General features: G+C 37.4%; 1 protein-coding gene across 1 annotated transcript in view; it reads right to left on the reverse strand.

The window, feature by feature from the left end:
- Positions 1-7,286, reverse strand: part of LOC135080602 (ras GTPase-activating protein raskol) — a 149,100-nt gene extending 141,814 nt beyond the window's left edge. The window contains exons 1-2 of the mRNA XM_063975279.1: positions 7,132-7,286; positions 3,414-4,386 (exon numbers count right to left, since the gene is read on the reverse strand). Coding sequence (XP_063831349.1) covers positions 3,414-4,224 — 811 coding nt within the window. The 5' untranslated portion in view covers positions 4,225-4,386; positions 7,132-7,286. The remainder of the gene's footprint in view (positions 1-3,413; positions 4,387-7,131) is intronic.
- Between the last annotated feature and the right edge of the window lie 15,966 nt (positions 7,287-23,252).

A 23,252-nucleotide genomic window follows, 5' to 3' on the forward strand; every position in this document is an offset into this window, starting at 1 on the left:
AAATTGTACTTAAATGTTTATGAATATGAGCTTTAAGCTCCATGAATGTGCCTTTAAATTTTAATAAGAATTTCTTAACTAAAAGTTAAACATTAAATTATCCTATTTATCGAAAATCCTAATCAATTTCCTTATGCTTTACCGGGAAAATCCTCATGAATTTACTTACTAATGGGTGATTTTATAATCGACGCTATTCCTTCTTGAGCTTAATTTGGCAGCAGAAAACAGCAAAGAGTTACATTACATAGTATTTGTGCGTTAAGACCTGAGCTTTAGACTAGTCCAACCGGCAACGGCCAATCAGCACCACGTTGATAATTTGCGGGCATTTCTCATACATCACCCGCGCAGTCGGCCGCGCTAACTCACGCAACGTGTGGCGGCTGCGAAGGCGCAGGAAGACAGCCTCATTGAAAGTATAAGCAGGCGGTTGCATCACACGACTGGACGCGGAAGATGCGCCCGGTATTCCAGTTCTATCCTGATCAGGTCTAACAACATTACACACAGTTTGCAAGAAACGCAAAAGGGCGAACGAGGTTACATACTAAGCTGAATTTACATTTTGAGATTGAATATTTTTATGGTTTTAATTGAGAATATCCCTGCACTCTATGTCCGCAGACCGGCTCGGACCGGTATCAGTAACTAGAAAAATGTTTTTATATCTTATTCTATCAGCTATATGATTAGGTATCTAATGCTAACTGTAAAGCTTAACAATCTGTCAAAACTTAAATGTCGACAACGGTGGTTACTCAATTAACTGTACCTATTTTAAAAAGTCTATGTAGTTCTTATTATACATTATTATGTTCCCAATACCATGTAATACGAATGCACGTTTAACATCAAATCGTTAACCATATTAGGGAGTGAAAAATAAGCACGATTCTCTGTCTGACCTTTTGACATGACTGAGTAGTTGTTAGTACCAAGTTATCTTAAATAGGAGACAGACTAACAGATGTATAACTCTTTGTATATTTTGAAGTATTATTGCTCTACCTTGGACGTGAGCGATATTGTCTAGGTTAAAGATTCTGATAATGATCATACTAACTGTAAACGTTATTTGTTTCACAGATTTAGCTTTACTGCTCATTTTAAACCGAGATCTAAATGTAAACTAGCCTAAAGATCAACGCCACGTCTAGCAATACAAGTTATATTCAGCACCACATTCGTTCACTGTCAGGGATCGCTAAATCTGCGGACTTCTTATGGCGAAAACCGCTATAAATAGTGGCCACATCATCATAATATCACGTCCGAGGGCTCTAACATGCTGCAAATAAGCCACATCCTGCATGAAAGTAAGAAAATATCATGGAAATTAACGTCGGATGGCCAAGGAAAAGTGGACTGGTTAATGGTGAGTGACACGATCTGTGATTAGCTCGATGGACAGGAGTTTCAACATTCCTGCACAAGAAGTATCAGTAATCGATCAGATTATAGATAACGTTAACGATTGAATGTTTAATGTAGGCAGATAATGAAACGTCCGTTGCTCTTTGAATCTTCTGATTTTAAAGAAAGAAGTTTGTCAAGAAATCAATAAACTAGCCTCAGTTTATTGATTTCTTAACAAACTGAATGATTACTCTATGCACTTTGCAAATAAAAATAGAATACCTTGACTTGGACTGTTATCCTGTTCCCATGTAAAATTGGACCAATACAAAACATCGTAAATTATACAACGCATTGACCCTGTAACTTTCTCGAGCAGCGTGTAAAGTATAAGTTTATATGGGCTGCTTGCGACTGTGGCATCTCGTAACTCTTTTTTCAACAATGAGCCAGGAGTCCGACAAGTTTGCAACATTCATAAAAGGAAAGCAGGGGTTTGTCACGAATTGGCTCGTATACAATCGGTTCAACTGGCTGTGGTCCCGAACGCAACACAAAAGATACAAACTTTAGGAGGTAACCTTTAAATCCTGCTAAATTGAAATCGACTCTTACAGTTGGGTACTAAACGTTACTTGTTGAGTTTTAATTCTTATCCAAAATACGAACCTACCATCAGCGTTGTTGTAGTGAACACGTCTAAATTGATTTACAAAAAGCTGCAGTAAGAAAATCCTGACTCACGAATTTATTACCAAGTGGCAAACGCCCCTTATCAAATTTCGTTAATGGATTCTAAGTTGGTATAGCTTAACGTACATAGAAAGCAATATTTTGTACCATTATGACGCTATTAGCTTGACAGACAATAAACTTCAATAAAGGGTGTGCCCTCTTGGGTGTCGCCTCTGCTTTGCTAGTAAATAGTAGAGTCGTGGTGCCACCATACTCAGAGGTATTTATTTAACCTTATGACTTAGGTAAATTTATGGCAGGCAGGGTACTCGTAACTGCACAATAAGCCTATGCAGTATTCAAAACACATTCTTATCAACCGTTACTCCAGCTTTTAGCAAAATCCACAACAGCGGCTGACATTTATTCATAGCAACTGTACTTCTGTATTCCGCAATAAAATAAAAGCTATACAATAATGTAGTTTTAATGGCAGAGTGCTGTTTAAATGGCGTCTGGCATCATAAGATAAAATTCGTTCACACGGAAATAATAATAAGACAAGCTAAGTTACACTCTCCGCACACTTGTGTGCATAGAAAAATACCACCATATCTTACTTTACGACCGTTAACATAGTTATTTTTATTAACTGAGAAACTGATCTGTAAATGCAAACATTCGAGGCGTTTGTTCCGTCTCGTTATACGTATGTACGTACTCGTATGTATACTAGAATTTGCATGTTAGACCACTATCGCCCTCTATCTCTGTTGGTAATTAGAAACTTACGAGATGGTAACGGTACGCAATTTGTGGCGCTGCCATACTAATATAAAAGCTTCGACTTTGCCTGCCGTCCGTGACGCATTCGAATGAAATAGCCTGCATTTGGAAGTGACGGCAAAGGCAGTTGTTTTAATAACAAGCTCTGTAGGCAATTTTTCACCGTGACTCACTAACTCACGTAGACGGTTAGGTCGGTAATAGAAATTCGATACCAGTGTTGTTAGATAAAGTAATAGTGGAACAAAATTAAAATTAACTTTACGCGTAGGTCATTGCCCTCGCTATACTTTAACCGGCTTATGTTAGGGAAGCGAGATCAGCAAAATCCAAGTCATGCTAGAAGCGTGCCAATAGCTTTGTTGTTATTACGGGGATGACAATGACTGTTGGTGATTGATGCGACAGTAATCTCCCGCACACCGTTGGTCGTATCGGATACGAGTCCGATTGGCTCAGACCACACGGGGCCGGCAGCGGGCAGCCCGCAGCGCGGTTCACTGTGCTCCTAATCACTGTAATTGAACGTTATCTTGCGTCTATTCCGGGATGCCTGCTCTTAACTGCTTTAAAATTCATTAACTATTACTTACCACCACTGCTGTCTGGTATCGCATAAAGGATTCCACATAATGCACCGGCAGTCGTTTGGTTGTGCTCCGCAGTATCACCTTCGCGCTCGTTGGATTCAGTTTGAGCTGGCTCGAATAGAGCTAAATCCAAACCATCCATATCACTCCGCGCTGAGATACCATCTTCCTCCACCACTTTCTCACAAAAATGTTCTGGTGAATCAACATTTTTAGGACTACGACTGCACACGCCGTCACTAAGTGGGTCACAGCAACAGGTGTCAGAGAATGGCTCGAAGTCTCGGCAGTCGAATTCACAACGTTCAAAACTGTCGCAGGTGCACGAAGACAGCGCATCTGAATCAGATCCTTCAACAAGATATAGATTGTTTGGCACGACTTCTTTATTCAAATTATCCGTTTTAGTAGAGATGTAGAACACACTAGATGTGTATGGCACTTTTTGAACTTGTAAGGTGACGTTGTCACTAATTTTGTCGCTGGCAAAGTTTTCATCTGGCAGACTGTCTTCAATTTGAGGGCGACAGTCCTCGTAGCGTGCGAAGCTAGAAGTGTCTGTGAGATTTGATGAGCGATCAACGGAGTAAGCATCAGCGTAAGGATCTGTCGCATCATTCTGTAGAGCGGGTAGTCTGTATGGAGTTTGTTGAGATCTAGCCCCGAGGAAGATGGTGGTGTAGGGGCAGGTGTGGTGCGGGCGCGAGCGGTCCGCGCGGCGAGGGTAGCTGGCGGCCAGCGGGTCGCCCGGCAGCCCCTCCGCGTTGATGTACGCCTCGCTCGTCGAGAGCACGTTGTATCGCCAATCCGGCATTGCCAAGCACCATCACTACACCGTATATCCAGTAGAAACTATTGTCCTCATCACGCGTTCACACGGCTATACAAATTGCTTAACACTAATTATGTCACATGTTTATTGTCCGATTTTGAAGCAAAGCTATGAAAATGATTTCACTACGGCCGACGTCCGCACCTGTTCAAATATTATAAAATATTAAGGCTATGTAGATGCTGAGTTACTAATTTTTAAAACATGCACCTGCTACACCTAATTTGCCTTCTACGTATTATGCATGTATTAAATATGTAATGATAGTTGTTTTGTTTAAATTGTATCATGCCGCCAGCGTAGAATGTAAACATAGTGCATGGCTTGAAGTGGTGCAAATAATATTTATGTGGGTCAGCACTGATAGCTTTATGAAGTATCTACTTAATAAGTGGTTATTAAACATAAATACTGCCTGTATCTACTTATTTAAGCCCTGCAGATAATGTTTGTTTATAATGAGCTTTTTATTAAGGCGAGATTGCACGATGTATTAATGGTAGGTAAGTAGACTGATAACGAGTGATTTAATATTATGACTAGTTGTCACATTAGTGCGGCGGGCGCGTTAACTGGTCCGAGGTTACGGTACTGTGCCGGCGCAGCCCGGGTGCCCGTTACATCCGAATTCTGATCAAGTTCTTAGCCTCATCTCACCTTAATTGAAATTAAAGCAACTGTCCAAGCATAAATGTATGTCAATCAATATACACTTTACGTCGAGAAAAAAAACTTTGACGTTAATTTCATAAGAGCTAAAGCGCTGCTAACAAATGAAAAGCAAAAATTAAATGGTTCTGCAACGAGGCAAAATGTGCGAGTTCAAATTACTTAATACTTAATTTAGAAATGAGCTCCATAAAAACAGATAGAGATAATGTACGCAAGTATGAATGAAAGGTCAATGGCTGGCAGTCGTGCTTAGGAAACGCAATTATTTTGAGGAACTTTGAAATCGTTGTAGCGGCTTTATAATAACAGAAGGCTGGGTCGTGACCGCGGTAATACGGTGCATAATAATACAGGAAAAGTTTTTCACACTCTTCACAGCAATCCACAAAAATTATGGCGTCAAAAATGTCAGAGTTTGCGAACGAACGTTTTGAAACACACACAAGCAAACTATAAGCACTGAGTCACGTAAACGCGTAATTTACAAAGCTTATACACCTAAAAGCCACTTATAGTTTTTCATAGAGTTCGAATACTGAATTTGAATCGTGAGAGTTGAAATTGTGGTAATTTAACGGGTTGTAGGCACGTGCTACAATCCCGCAGGCCGTTGATGCGACAAAACATCGGCCAAATCACGGTCAACGAACTAAATATGCGAGTGGGAATGCGTTTTATAGGAAACACCACATCTATGATTAAGCTAGTTGTGGACAAAACCCGGGAAACACACCTTATCAAGGAAATAATCCACGCTCTTGATTGTTCGAAGCGCTACAAAGTCTTTTGGACTTTTAAATTGTAAGTAATTTTCTTAATATATGGTATTTATTTTTAAACTTCAATCTTTATTGGGGCTAACGCGACGCGCGGCCGTATGCGTTCCGTTTAATGTATGATGAGATAAGTTCGGTTACCGTTAGGGAAATTTTGTTTGCTTTCCCCAGAAGCGTTCGGTAAATCGGTACTGATGTTAAAAGCAAAATGTGTAACTGGTTCATTTTTATCAAGGTAGCAAACAAGTATATTTAAATAAATCATTAACTTAATTAGATTTGTTAATCGATGACATTTTGTTGATACATTTAGAGTATTTATAAATGCAGCAACTTTATAGCGAAAGAATTAAATTTGCATCTGTAATAGGTAATTATTGCAAAATATATTATGAGTATTGTTGCAATATCTAAAATGTTATTCCAAATTAATTATATGAAACGACGAATGAAGTGTCTATTTCCCATACGATATCATTATAATAGCTTAGATAAACTTTGAAATACCTAATTGCAATTAGAGGACTGTAATTTTACGGATGGCTACCAGCCCAATGCCCAACTATTTGTAAGACATACTCACTCGTCGTATATTATGACTACAGTTTTTGTTCCAAAGAAATTTGAAATTGTGGAAACTCGTAAACGTGACGTAGAGCGGCGAGAGAAGGAGCAAATATTTACAAACACCGCCCAAGCACATGCGTAACTGTGGCAATGAAAGCCAGTCCGAGCCTCGACAATGAGACTGTGAAATGCTCCCTAGAGCTTAGCGGTCAGTTGTCAGCACGGTAACTACGGCAAGCAGCGGTGAGAGCCGCCTATTGAGGATTCTAAACCAGGTTTATTGTGACCCAACTCCTAGCAACGATGATCGATATTTTACGATGTTGCATTAGCGGTGCATACCCCACACGCAAGCCATTACCGTCAAAGTATCCTCGGCACAGGCCAACGTACTGCCAATAACGACGTTTAAATTAATGGACTTAGAAACCCTTACCGGTTATTGTAAATATTTCGTAATAACAGCAATTAAATATATTAGTAACTTTCATCTAATTACTAATGATATCTGTCAGCAACAATTACTCGTATTTATCTAATGAACGACTGTCCGTTTCTTATTTTTTATTTGTTTAATAGTCACGCATTGAAATAATGAATTAAGGTATACAATTTATGAAAACGGGGGAAAAACACGCTTAAGTCTTACCAACTGGATAAATTTATGTTTGATTCCAACTAATTTTTAGAATAATATTTGAAAACTGAACTTTTATCAGTAATAAACCAGTTGATTAAATGGATAGTGTCACTTTTTCACTTTGCGCTAAGCTTTAAGCTCTCGCATGAAAACTTTCGTGTAATCGATCGACACGTGAATATCGAGTATCGGACGCCGGCCGCAGTAAACACAATAAATAAACAATCGTAAAACCTTTGTATGACTGTGCCACTATAGTGTGCAAACACTGAACTTGACACTCACAAATCGCGTCACTTTTCGAAGTGCTCTGTCACCCGAGTTGACAGTTACATTCGAATTCGATTGTTCGTTTAGAAGTCCCGCGGTATAGGTGCGCGTAGCGCCGCGCTCCGACCAACTGTGAGCGTAGAGCGCGAGGGGCGACCGGCTCGCTGCGTATCTGTCACCGTAAAATTGTGAATTCCGTCAGATTATAATCTGACGTAGTTAAATTACAATCTAACCTAACCTAACCCACTGTTAGTTTACAATCTAACGCGTTATATTATAAACTGACAGAGTTCACGATTTCACGTTGACATATACACCGCACCAACATGTAGAGTTGTAGAGTCTCATCTGTTCGCAGCTGGTAGCCATACACATCGCGCTGACTGGACCGTTAGCACTTGCGGACACCTTAATATCACAATCCTATTTCATTATTCATGAGGGCCTCGCCTTAAACAAACGACAAAGGTGTCCTGCTGAAATCACTGCGACTGTGAGCCATTAAAAGTTAAACTGGCCCGACAGATGCCTGTCGTCACTGCCACGGAACTAGGAGATACACAAATAGAACATGGGGGCCAATTCACCTATTATATTTCCCCCCGTTCACTTTTTTAATTCTTTTTATTCAATTGTCACACTGATTTAGGGTGTGATTAACGATATGATAGTGATTCACGATTTTGTTACAACTTTTATGAATACAAACCTCTAAAAAGCAGGGGATTAGCCACTTTCGTTCGCATATAAATGCGTATAAATTACGTAACAAATACAATTTAAATTGCAAAATTGACGCACCCTAAATATAAGTCACTACAACTGGCGACAAATACTTAAATAAAGTTAAGTTTTATAGAATTAAGAAACTCTATAAAAGTCAAATGTAGACTTTGCAGAATTTTCAAGGGCTTTTCTCAAGGGTTGGAGTAAAGCCGATTAAATTACATTTAGTTCGTATAACTATGCGTAATTGCGTACTATGTAACATCGTAAACATTTAAAAGACATGAAGCCTTGCCCACTTTGCCTACTATTTGTGAACGTTATCGTTTGAGCAGCCACAGATAGAGACCGGTTCTTGTGGATATTTGCATTCTGCGGGACCCGCGGTCACTCGGCGTCCCGCGTAGGCGACGGTAAACATTGGGACACAAAAATATGTAATAGATAACATAAAAGAAATATTGAGAAATCAACCAGTTACGTAAACTGGCCAGTGGGTTTTCGTAGCAGTTTTTAATTATAATGTTTGGATCGCACCGACTTTTCGCAATACGCAATGCTTTACGATGTTTTACGAACAATAAAATAAGTAGTGAAATAAAGCCATAAAAACTTAGCGCAACATAATAATTTATAGTCATCATGTTAAAGTAAATAATTACAGTACCTCTAGTAGGAAAAACTTTCGAGTTCGTTTCGTTGCGTATTCAAAGTGTCATCGAAAAATTTTGTATGAAAAATTAAACAGCGCCCCCTAGGGCGGCTATAATATAGGGGGCGCTGTTTAATTTTTCATACAAAATTTTTCGATGACACTTTGAATACGCAACGAAACGAACTCGAAAGTTTTTCCTACTAGAGGTACAGGTTTACTCTACACGTCGCATGCTCGGATGCAACTATGTCATACATTAGGACAACAGTAAATTAGTCATCGATGCTATAAAGTACATTTCTTTGTTCGGTTTTAACGACCTACTGATGGATGTCGGCATTAAAAAATGTTAAGCTCAAAACCATAAAACATACTCCAGCTACTACTGAAAACTATTCTCGTTAAAACGCTTATCTCTTCATATTTGGGAGGGTAATTTTTTACCGGTAGTAGATTTTTATTTCTTCTACTTGACTAGTTTTAGAGCTATAAATGTATAAACTAAAATATATATGTATTTGTTTTATACATATATGCAACTTGATGTAAATGAAAAACATTAATATTTTAATTTAAGTAGCTCCGCAATATCATTCTAAATAAATTTAATTTTATCGCTCCAATGTGGTCCAAAGTAACACGATATACGTTTTTAGTTCAATTGTGCAAGAATATGTATTGTATTGCCTAATAGAGCTTAATTGAAAAGTCAGAGGGCTCTTATCGTGGTCCCATTACAAGCCTGTAAGACTATAACGATTACTGACACGTCGTGCCATTAAGGTTTAAACGCTCGACGCACTATATTTACCAATTGTAAAATTACTATTACATACTCACATTACATCGGATTGCACAACGCTTCTTGAGGACACACGGGAAAAGGCAGAATATTAAAGCTATTAAAGTTCGACTTTAGCGAAAGTTTCAATTTGCAATGATTTTTGGCGTCCTCGATTTACCTGCACTAATAATATGAACTCAATAATTACTGTAATTACTTTTAATAAATACAGGTAGAGTTGATGAAGAACCTTATTTACTTAATATAGAAAAATACAATATCACAATAACGCATTCCTGAGTTCAAGATGGTATCAATAGCGAGCATTGGATAAGGCAACACACGAACGAAGGTCAACGATGATTTGTTATCCAGTCGTCAAACCGCAAGTTTAGCAAAGAGATATTGCAACTAGAATAAAGACATCATCCTATTCAGAAGCACCTATTTTTATCCTGAAACTAGCTCATTGAGGATGACCAGTTTTCACACGGGAAGTTATTGTTTGTTGACATCTCGACCCCTAGCAGATGCGTAACCAGTCGCCATAGCCAATATTGGTGTTCCGAAAACAAATATAACCTCAAATGTTTACGTTGTCTTCAGCCGCTTCCAATGGGAGATAATAATAGAATGTCATTCATGAACTGTTCGAAAGGTAGCAAGGACGACTTTTTGTTTGAACGTTTTTATTCGATTAACGAACCAGTCTCGATAATGTCCGTATCCGTAATAACAGGCTAGTGTCCTTTTAATAAATAAGATGCAAATATTAAGCAAAGATTAAAATTGGTTATTAATTAAGATGATAATTGTATTATTAATTAAGGAATTGTGAATTCGTAAAAAAAATTTGTTCATCTGAATGTTTATTTATTCTTGTTGTAAGTATGCATCTTTCTCAATATTATTTGCACGATAGAAATATACAGTTACTGTAGAGTCGGGGGATTCATGTAATACATTTGAGGACATCTTGCTCGCATCGGCCACCTTTGATCTCTACGCTCGCACATCGCACTCCGTGGAGCATAAAGCCCGGAACATCGCTAACATGTTCCCATCTTTGAACATGTTCACACAAAATATTCTAAACGCTATAACAATTTCATAGGGTAGGCTTACATCTACATTGAAACATTTACATGATTTGGCGGTGTAAGGTAGAGCATTAATACGGTAAAATATTTAGTAAACTTTTTTTTTTCAGAGCTTTTGGAGCTTTTTGTAAACATGGATATCTTGGACGTCAAGAGAATTGTCTTTTTGTACAACCAACAGACTTGGGCTCTCGATAACAGTAAGCTAATAACGCCTTACAGGAGTAGAATTTATAACTTCACAGTTTTACTGACTCAAAACACTCCCGAACTGTTAATAACATCTGCGGTTTAGTCATAATTATGTCATCAAGTCTTAGTCACATTGGCGATTGTATTGAAGAATGATGAGTAGATAGTATTTGTTTACAAGAAAGAAACCAAAGTTAATCGATAACTAGACCAAACTTTATAAAAAAATAGGAAAGAAATTGCTATTTTAAAACTACTAAACTTGATCTTCTTGGTGAAGCCAAAACCACTAAAGCCTTAATTAATAAAGTAACATTCCTCTAAAGTAACATTCGTGACAGTTTCAGTTGGTGGTAGCTTCGCTATGTTTTTTGTAAGTAATTACTTCGCTACGATCATGAAATTGGAATGGACACTCTGCCTGCGGTGAAAAGAGACCCTTGCTAGAGAAGGACAGACAGTTTTAGTTCCAGATCCGAAGAGCGAGCAGCGTCTTATGCGCTTTACTTTGCCGAGAGATTTACCCTTTCTCTACCTTGGATATGTTTTTTAACTTATTATTAACGAATAATCTCTAGCACTATTTCAGATGATACGAGTAAAATTAAATAGAATGTACTTTGTCAAAAAATTTATTGCGTATAGAAATGGTCTATTGTGTCGAATCTCCCCGCACATTCCTCTTAGCTCTAAAGCATAGCACCTACATAATGACGGGGTTCCGCAAGCTCTGTCGCCATTGATGCCAGGTTGTGGGTGTCGGCTCCTCACCCTGCAGCAATTAGCACGAACAATGACACCCACCATCCACATCCACTCATACGCTAGATGAGCTAGGGCTGGCTGCTTTGTACGGCGTTTCTTAATTGTCTAACTTAACGCTTACGCAGAACCATTCATAATAAATGGTAAATAATTAAAGCACGAAACTAATAAAAACAACAAATTACTGAAAAATATTCCTCAAAACTTTCAAAATTATTGAAATACCAACTTAATTAAAGAAGTAGGTAACATTTAAAACTAATCATTAAGTTAGTCTACAATAATGTGTATTTTTTTTAGTTAAAAATAACTTTTATGTATAGCTATAGCACAACCCTAACTGAATGTTGTTGACCCTAAAAATTGCAGATGACAAATCATAAAAAAAACATGATTGGTTGGTTCATACTGTTCGGGCTTATATCGTTTATGTATCTACGGTCGGAAATGTGGCCAACAGATGCTGAAACTGCCAAAGAGTTTAATTTTTGACCCAGATTAGGTATTTTTTTGTAAAAAACGAGCACCTAGCAATCATCAAAATTATTGGCGTTCAATTATGAGCATTAATAATATCGAGCTCGTAAAAAGAAGTCTAAACAAATAACAAAATTGGTTAATCAAAATTTAACATTTATCATATTGTGCAAATACCTACCTAAAAACACAACGAACCAGTTTAGTTAATTCAGTGTGAATAGAAAGCATATTTCTGTTTTTTTTTTTCATTCCAGCTTTTACTCAAAGAAACACATTATTATAATCAACAAATATTTAATAAAACATAATTTTATTAAAATTAAATAATAACATAGTCGCTTTTGTCAAAAATCCAAAGCGACATCTATTGCATAATGGACGCAACACCTAGCGCCATCTCGTAGTATATAAATTTACTTTATTGTAACATACAAACTCACGAAACACAAGTAGTTGATTCAAGTAATACATACTAGATGGCAATATACTAAAAACCCTATTACAATATTCGTTATCGTTTTCAAAAGAAATTCCCAATTTTAATGAAAATACCAGACAATTAAATTGTAGTTCAATTAGTTATCGTTAAACATCATTATTTAATTTTTTCAGCAGTGTATTTACACTTACTTTAACCACTAGAGTACATAGCGCCACCTAGTGCGATAGTAAGATTACCAAATCTTACTACTCCGCACTAGATGGCGCTATACGACGAACCAACAATAGCTCTACAATGTAGGTAGAGTCTACTACAAAGTCTACGTAGATACATAACATGTAATGTTTTTTATTTTTTACTAGCTGACCCCGCGAACTCTGTTCCGCCTTAAAGGCAATAAATACCTCAATTCATATGTACACTTTAACGTGACTCACATGCACTGTATAGATAGATTTTACGTAGGTATTTTTTATTTTAAATTACATTTTGTACTACATAACATAGTTAAGGATGTAATTTTTCATTGTACTCTTGAATAAATACATAGGATTGTATCAATCAACTCTTTTAATTTTTAATGAGTAAATATTTGAAGTTTTAAATTTAAAAAAAAATTGCGCTTCCTTATGCGCAATTTTTTTTTATTATTAGGAGAGAGATATTAACTATTCTCTAAATACAAACAACTTTCTATGTCAGACTGGACGCAGAAATACCCTCTTTTCGCTAACTTTTCAATTTAAGCTAACCGCAGTTACCGTAGGTAATTGGCCTTTTACAAAATAAATGGCATGTGTGAGTCAGGAGTCAGTGACGCCGCCACTTTTGTGTGTCAAGAACTTATTTACACCACGAGTCTGTGAGTGATACAATCTAAGCTGTTGATGACCACATCACTGGTTGAGTTTCGAAGATGGCCAACCTTTAATTGCCTTTGGTTGGCCGTCATAGCGTCATCGATCACTCACTCTGAATAGAACTTTATATCAAACTAGCAGTATGCAGTATTATCAAGTTTATAACATTATTAGAGGTAAACAAATGAATATACGTGTAAATTTTACATCGTAAACATTACATGATTGCTATTTCCTACTTATTAGATAACAATGATTAATAAATATCTCATACATTTTAATTGAGTAACTACATTATAATTCCGAGTAAAATTAAAAAATAAAACGACTCTACAAAACTAAAATTACTTAGTATAAAATTAGACGCACGAAATTTCTTAAATCATGCAATATTTAACTTTTTACGAGTCCCCAGACTGATATAATAATACATGTTAAGTTTCCTATTTTCCTGTTGAAACAGAAACTTGTTTTGTATGGGTGAATCTGTTTTCTGAGAATTTACAATCTTGTAGATGGTGTAACCATTTCGCAGAGTCTGTTTACATGAGTACATATTGTTGTGTTCGCTTGAGCATAATTTAAGTTCTGTGGGTACGCTCAGTGCATGATAATGTTTGGCATTCGTGACAGGCGCGATGAGGTCACAGCTGTCCCATACGTCCGGCCCGGGGTATCGGCGCAGGACATGGCGCGTCCTTCCTCAGGCCTCGGCCTCATCAGCATGATTCCACCGATGAATATCGAACAGTACCGTTACCCTATTTGCACATCGTGACTGAACCGCTTTTAGGCACGTCGCTCGCCATCAATGGTCCCAAATTTCATACTCTCAGTCTGTTGAACCGAACAAATCAGACCAGTGAGCATTACAATTTTAATAAACACCTCAATACGTGGAAAATTTGAACAACATTAGGCAAGGTCAAAACGGACCTACTGGATGCGAGCGGCGAGGACCGGTCTTCGTGGAAATCCTTGGGGAAGGCCTTTGTCCAGCAGTGGACGTCTTTCGGCTGAAACGATCGAACAAACGAACGAAAACGGCCCTATTGCTAAAATGCAAGTCTGCCCTGCCTGTCAGGGTCAAACTTGAACGAAATCTTTTGAAATAATATATAATATGGTAATTTTATACGTCGTTAATAATAATAAGTCTATTAATCATCGCGTAACTATTTGCAATACTTTTTAAAGTTCATTTTGATTTTCTTTTACCCTAGCATTTACACAAGAAGGTATATTATGTATAGTTTTGAATTTTATTCACATTCGTTTTAAATCACCCAGCTGTTATCTACTATATAAAAATAAGTCGGGTTTTCCTCCCTGACGTTATAACTCCAGAACGCACGAACCGATTTCCACGGTTTTGCATTCGTTGGAAAGGTCTCGGGCTCCGTGAGGTTTATAGCAAAGAAAATTCAGGAAAAATTTCAATAGAAAAGCGGGAAGGGGGTAAAACGGGATCCACGCGTACGAAGTCGCGGGCGGCCGCTAGTTGATATTAAATATCTGAAGTTAAAGGCAAATTAGCATCAGGTAGGCCGCCGTGATTGCTGCCCTTAAGCCCGATGGGCGTCACGCGAGATACTGTTCCGATTATACATACCATGCTTATATTCAAATTAGCATGGGGCGATGTCATGAGAACGGCTCGCAGACAAACACGAACCCGTGTCAATACGAGTATAGTCAAAGGAACGTGAACTATTTTGCATAAGCAAGTGTTTCGTGGATATGGACAACATACACGTTAGTGAATTCTTGGATCACTTTTACATTTCTTTAGTTGTGTCAACTAGAAAATAATTATATCCCCAAGTTATTTCTTAAAAGACGAAACAAAACGAAAATGTATTAAGTAGATGTGAAAATGTTTAGTTAGTTATACTTTTTCAGCGATAAAGAATTCAAAAAGCGATAGCCTTAAACCGTATAAAAATAAAAGTAAACATAATGGTAAGATTTGATTTAAAAAAAAACTCATAGAGAAGCTATTTTTACACGTATTTTCAGCACGATAGGACAGCCTTTTATTACGGGAGTGTCAGGAGGGCGGTGCATCAGGCGGAGGGTATTGAGTTATTCGCTACGGTGGAGGCTGTACGCAGTCAGCAGATTATCCACCCTACCCCAGAGGGATACTCATCTCCAATTTTAGAGACATACACCTACACGTACGACGATATCTACAACGGAGCATAATATTGTAGTTTTTCGTTTAGGAGCAATAAACAAGGATAGTTACGACTCTACATTTTTTTCATGTCCATAGAAGTTTAAGTACGTACACAAGGTAAAACTTCTCGATAGAATTGTGCACCATTGTAACAAGTACTTATTTGAGTAGATATGTCATAAGCAAGAGAATACTAAAGTTTCTTTTACTCACAAAATATTTAATAGACACACTTGACATGAAAATATTTATTTATTACATGATGGCACTTTTGTTATTTAAAATTAATAAACTTATACATATATTTGAAAGTAGTAATTACGATTGAAGTGATAATCTTGACTGGAATTACTGATGCGATTCTGATTCAATTTATTGATAAAGCACTCTCACTCTTAAAAATTATGACCAAATTCACTCGCAACGAGTATATTTTATTATGACAAACATTAAAAGACAAAGCCGCGGAATATGCTTATTATTATTTTTATTTCATTAACTTAAGTATTATAACATGGTACAGTTCTTTTGCCATCACTATAAAAACAAATCACTCCGTGCAGTAGAAATACAATTATCGTTCTCGTACCAAACTCGTCCCACGCCTCATGCCCATATTTGATACAGGCCGTTGCCGACACAGGGTTTGTTTACAAAGTTAATCTTTGCTGACTTTGAGTCGAGTTCCAATATCCGTGCCAAGGCTCTCCAGAAAATACTTGTTGTAACGGTAAAATCAGACATTAAAATTCTTCATCTGAAGTTGGATTCGTTCGTTCGTTTGTTTCAGCCGAAAGACGTCCATTGCTGGACAAAGGCCTCCCCCAAGGATTTCCACGAAGACCGGTCCTGCGCCGCTCGCATCCAGTACGGCTAGCACGAAAAACTATCGAGTTCAAATCGTTTCCGTACTCGAATCGCCATCAAAAGATTTAGTAAGAAAACTACAACAGCGCCCTCGTGAACGTGTTGTAAAATGAACTTAGTATGAGATGTGGTTGCACGAAACTTATTTTGAGAATCAAAATTGTCACGTTATCGTTTAATTCGAAGATTGAGTATCGAATTTTATCGAATACGCAAACGATTCGAAGACGAAAGTTGTTCATGCTAGAGGCACAGGCACCTCCCGCGACCTTCACCAGATCGTCGGTCTACCTAGTGGGAGGCCTGCCCACGCTACGTCTTCCGTTAAGTTCGTTACGTCTGAAGTAAGATTACTAAAGTTATAATCTGTAAGCAATTAAATTAAAATCACACGGCTAGTTTAGAAATTGGTGCTGTATATTGACTCTACTCCTCCCTGGCCTCTCACTCACTATAGGCCTTATACAGAAGCTCAAAGTTGCACAGCGTGCTATGGAGAGGGCTATGCTTGGTGTTTCTTTACGAGATCGAATCAGAAATGAGGAAATCCGTAAACGAACTAAAGTCGCTGACATAGCCCGACGGATTAGCAAGCTGAAGTGGCAATGGGCAGGGCATATAGTACGCAGAACTGACGGCCGATGGGGCAGCAAGGTTCTGGAATGGAGGCCGCGTACCGGAAAACGCAGCGTGGGACGTCCACCTACTCCCTGCTAGGAAGCGCTGGATGCAGGCCGCTACCAATCGATCAACGTGGAAAGCATTAGGGGAGGCTTATGTTCAGCAGTGGACGTCCTATGGCTGAAATGATGATGAAAATGATTGACTCTACATTCTTTTACAAACAATATTAAACTTAATTATGTTTATACAATGAAATGGCTTGATTGTAATATAAAAAACAAACTGGTTGGTTCTACGGTTATAATTATCCAGTGGCATCAAAAATAAATTTAGAACGACGGACAGCGAGTCTGAAATTACTTTAAAACCGAAAAAGCAAAAAGCATTTCCGTGTTGATCCAATTTACGAATCGACCTTAATTACTTATCACGTTTGCAAGCCGTTGGGTTATAATTGATAACAAATATTGTGTTTATCTTAAGTTCTTATTTAAATACTTAACTAATTGGTTCTATCATTAAGTTTAGGTAAGCGTTTATCTAAGATGTGCTTATTGATACTGTACTAAAGTTTCCTACTTTCTATATTTATCTTAATTCGATCTTTAAATTAATAATAGTGTATGTATAATAGCAGCACGGATACTATTAAAATCTGAATTGTTTACATTTATAATTTTGCTATAATGGCTATTAACCAAAAATAATGTAATATTTCCTCTCCTGCAGGAAGCAAATCTTCTATGGAATACGTTACGTAACTATTTAAAATCGCTCACGTTTATCTCCGAACTAGAAAAGCTAGCAGGAAGTAACCCGATGCTCATGCTCCGAGAGCTTTATGTGAAAAAAAGGACATTGTCAGAAACCGCCTAAAAAACCGCCCAAAAACATTAACCCATCATAATTATTTTCTATTTTTTTTAATACATTAAGCACCCTTTCATTCTAATGGACACTTAAGCATTGAAAAATTAAATAAATAAGTCTTTTAACGTTTATTCTATAATACTATTACAACTTCCGGACGTTTTGGTGCGTGGCATGGTCTAAAACCTATCAAGTTCCATAATTTTTGCCGATAAAATCTGTACGAGGCATTACCGTACTTTATTGCTGGGAGTCCATGTATAGTGATGTTCCTGCGGCCATCATAGACAATAAAATATCGATTTTGAAAATAAAATAAATCGATTAAACTGCTTTGAAGACTAGATTTGCGTTAAAAGCTAAAAAGATATTGACAGTTTGACACTATTACAAGAAGATATCTAAAGTGTCCAACTGGTCGAAGGTCGTAAATAAAATAAAAATAATTAGGACCATAAACTGATATTCATGGTATCATAACTGTAAAAGTGTCAGAATCCGATGTTGAATCCAATGCCAGTTGAAGTGTGAGAAACATATATATATGTTTTTTATGTGACAGGAGGCAAATGAGCAGACGGATCACCTGATATCAACCTAGTATAGTTGCCAGTCTCTCATAATCTATGCCAATGAGGGTTTTCGCGATTGAAAAATCCGCCAGATGGCAATACGTAGACGTGAGGTCCAAATGCTGCATGATTGGTTATTTTTGACATGACATTGACAGATATCCACCAATCATGCAGCATTTGGACCTCGCGTCTACGTATTGCCATCTCGCGGATTTTTCAATCGCGAAAACCCTCATTCATAGCACATGTATAATAATAGACCAAATGAACTTTTATAGATTGTGAAAGAGAAGATAAAGATTTTATTATTTTATTAAAATCTTGCCACGAGGTAGTTTTTCAGTAGAAACCAGGATTGGATAATCGCTACAGGCAAGTATCAGAACATTTTATAAATATTTTTAATCGATTATATCCATGTGAATCGTTTTAATAAATTGTCATTTTACTTTTTCAATTAAAACTTTTTCAATCCCTAGTCTTGTCAAACTGTCATAATGTCAACAAATTATAAATGTCACGTCAGTTGACTCAATTTCAGTCTTCTGTGCGTTTATTGTATTTTTATTTCAATGAAATAGTGCTAAAGGGTTAGTACTAAAACTGAAAGCCTTTTTTCAGAAAGAAAACCAATGTGGTGCCCTTATTATTCATGCTGTTTGAAAGTTACAAGTCAGTGATACAGAGTTGCCGACATTATAACTCCGTAGTGATACCATACCAAAGAAGAAGTTTTCCTAAACACTTGTGTTGTTTTTATATGTGATCGAATAAAAAGGATTAATTCTACTGCTCAAATGGAATAACTTATCCCAAGAGACCGAATATAAAAAAAACCTCTCCATAGAAATTATCACCATCACGAGGATGTGAATTTTTTTGAGAATTTGATATTGGTCCTGTAAGAAAAGTAGTTGTATTTCAGTAGTAGAATCAACCCTTCTTGTTTCATCAGCAAGAGTAACTATAAAAACGCCCTGTAGGTAGGTATTATTAAGCTGAAGAGTTTGTTTAGTGTCAAAGACTGTCACACAGTGTAACTTAAATTGGCATATTATGATAATGAACATAAAAACTTAAATAAATATTTATGTTAATATTTTTTCTATTTATTTATTTTCCCAAAGCTTCACAGTGACAGCTGAAACAGCAATACTGTTAACAAAACAGTAAAACTAAACTTGGAACAAACTGTTACAAATATGAGGGGTTTAATATTTTACAAATTAAAATAAAACCGCATGTTGCTTTACTTTCTCGTATAGGTAATAAATGTAATTAATGGCTAGATTATTAATGTTACTTTGTTACCCTCAATAGTGAGGAAATCTTATAAAATGGTAACCCTGATTTTTATTGTCATTCAAGTGCTCTTTCTTCGCATAGGCTTCTGTGATTTGGCCAAGGGCCACACACATTGCGATAACATTATGCGACATTGATTTGACAGCAGCGGAGTGAAGTCTTGCGACTATGCAAAATGATACCCTGTAATCGTAGCGCATACAGACATAGACGGGGCGGGGCACATAGCTCGTAGAGCTGATGGCCGCTGGGGCAGGAAAGTTCTTGAGTGGCGACCACGAGCCGAAAGACGTAGCGTGGGCAGGCCTCCCACTAGGTGGACCGACGATCTGGTGAAGGTCGCGGGAGGTGCCTGTATGCGAGCGGTGCAGGATCGGTCTTCGTGGAAATCCTTGGGGGAGGCCTTTGTCCAGCAGTGGACGTCTTTTCGGCTGAAACGAACGAACGAACGATACGTATTACCACTATTTACCAGACATTACTATTTATTGCATACTCGCCGGATTACACCTAGGAGCACGCGCGTAACAGCTTCGGCCTTGCATTATTATAAGATCTTGTTCCGCCCTTTTACGAACTTCCTCCGTGAGGATATCCCCGCCGAATTCTATGATGAACCTATCAAAAGTCATATTCTGCAATGTCAACCCACCACAAGGTGGACCGACGACCTGATAAAGGTAGCGGGAAGGCGCTGGATGCAGGCCGCTACCAACCGTGCGATGTGGAAGTCATTGGGGGAGGCCTATGTTCAGTAGTGGACGTCCTGTGGCTGAAATGATGATGATGATGAAGAAATGAATGAAAATGACAAATCTTCGAACGTGTATAATACCGTGCCAAAGTAATCATATAATTTTGGCACCTTAATAACTATTGCCGTTTTTGTTGTAAAGATCATGCAGCGCTACTTGCGGATATTATTGGAAAGAAAACTATGTGGGCTCTAGATCTGAAGCCGCTTTAACGAACACGAAGTGCTCATACAATGCGGCGTATTTTCTTCCAGTCTTTAGTCAGGACTTTAGTCGAATTAAAACCCCGGTTGAACGTGATATAGCCGCACTAGAATACGATGCTTTTTTGCATAATCGCAAGACTTCGTTCCGGTGTCGACCGAATGTTATCATGATGTATGTGGCCCAGGGGTTACCGTAGCCGCTAAGGTTTGAAACTTCTTGCTTAAAATATTGTAGTCTTTGGCATAGACTACGATGGTAGTCATGGAGATAGGAGTTTGTTATCTCGTGTCAGATGTAAATGGTGAAAAGAAAACTCATGATTCGTGGTATTTTTATGTAATATGTAGGTATTTTATAAAAGTGGAACCCCGAGTGATCTCCAAAACCCATTCTATTATTATATACGATTCGGCTTCGATATCTATAATACAATAGGAGTTTATTTCATGTGTCAGATGACAAGGGTGGAAACAACCTACGATTCATGTTGTTTATTTACGTGCAATATGTGGGCATATTGTAAAAGTGGAATGCCGAGTTGTATTTCTAAAACTTGTTCTATTATTTTATACTATTTGGCTGCGACTCGGCGTGACGACAATACAAAACATTTTTCGCGAATCGGTGTTCATACATTCACACAATACATTAGACGCCATGTTGTCATAAACGACATATTATAAAATCGCTGTGATTTAATATTCTTAATCATTAATTTTATGGCAAGTGTCCATCAGGAATCATTGTTCTTACACACAGAATCGTATTATTTCGCTTTCGGGTAGTAATATGTCAAAATTGTTGGTTCTTTAGGCGAACAATGTATGGAGAACGAACATTGTCCTTTATCCGTTCCTTTCTTTTGATCATTCCAATTCTCTGCTCATCGTTACCTACTTAACCCAATGCTCTTTCCGAGAGATTTACATGACGTGCGTGTTTAGAATGTCGAGGTTAAGAACATAATCTACCTGTTTTCGCGGTTCGTTACTTTACAACCTGCAAAGTCACGTTTTTATAAAGATCGTCATCAAGATTATAAAAAACTACTTACTCAGAACTTGAAATTATGACATTAAAGTTGTGTTACGTTTTGATGACAACATTAATTGTGTCTGAGACTATTAGCACTGCAAAATAGCCGCAATAAAACTCCCCTGTCTATTTCACAAAAGCAGTGACTGCTTATCAGTAATGAACACGTTAGTCATTGTGGGGGCATTAAATCTTATAAAAATATATAATGACACGCACGCGCCTGGCGTTGCAGCGAGGCGAGCGAGGTAGGGGTTCGCCCCTGTCTGGACCGGCGTCTGTCAATATTCGCGGGACGGGGTTGTCATGGCGACAAGGGCACGCTTCCATCCCCGTGCACTACAATGCACGAGAGGATGGGAGGGTTCGGAGGGCGCCAAGTTAAAGAGCTCTGCGATTTATGCAAGACCCTCTTGTGCTATCTCGCGGTGTTGCGCCACAATTTCGAAGTTTTGTAACACAAATCGTGATGTATGATATGCCATAACAACTAACTATAAGTATAAGATGGTAATTATATTATGTAACCGGATATTAATTATTTAACACTCAACGGAACAAAGTTCTAAGTCGTTAAAAGAAAATTACAATTTGATTCAATAAGTTATCTGATGATATGTCACCTTCCTTTTTAACAGTAAATCGGCTGACAGATATTGGTTGTGTAACATGAATAGATAATGGAAAGTGGAAATTCAACATAACATGAATTTTCAGGAAACTGAAGAAATTAATAAAACATGATTACAGATCGGCCATTAAGAAAGTAGAGCTTTCATATCATTGCCGCAGGTTGAACTCCAGATGTGTTGGAATTTTCATGATTATTATTTCTTTCTCATAGTAATTGGAGACGTTTGTTCCAGCAGCCGCAACGATTCGCTTCATCGCTTTTCAACCTGTCGTTCATTGACCACTGATGTATCTAATAGAAAGCTAACGAAACATTTCTTGGTATTTTGTACAAAATAGGTAAAACTTCCTTGACTGGCATTTTATTAGGTAAGAATAAATTATCGCGATCTTCATTTATGTTCATTCAGCTATTGAACTAAAATGACAATTTTGATACCTGTTACAAATGTAGAGCTGAACCTATTAATCGCACTTTTCTGTGAATGAATTTAATTTACTAATTTAGGTACTAAATAAGTAAATTAAATACATTCACAGAAAATAAAATAGTACATGAAATGAATAAATAAGTACATGACCCGAACTTTCGGGTTATTCCGTATTCGACCCATGACAACTCAACCCATTTCTTCACTCATCCCAAATTAGTATTCCTAGCTCAACCCATTACATAATTTCGTTATTCTACCCAAATGCATTCCTTACTCAACCCAAAGTAAATATACCAAAAATAAGTATGGATGGCAAAACTACGTTCACTGTTTTTTCAGAAATTTAATAATGATAAATACATAGTATGTACATTGTACATTGGGGGAGGCCTATGTTCAGCAGTGGACGTCCTATGGCTGAAATGATGATGATGATGATGATGATGATGTACATTGATTTATAATTAAATAAAAAAAATAAAAAACATCACCTACATGAAGATAGATATGAATATGTTGATTAATTAAAATATATCAAAGATTTTTTTTTTTAAGGTAAATACATAAACAAATTAAGAGGCTGAAAACTTT

Source organism: Ostrinia nubilalis, chromosome 2 (assembly GCF_963855985.1).
Source record: "Ostrinia nubilalis chromosome 2, ilOstNubi1.1, whole genome shotgun sequence".
Lineage (NCBI taxonomy): Eukaryota > Metazoa > Arthropoda > Insecta > Lepidoptera > Crambidae > Ostrinia > Ostrinia nubilalis.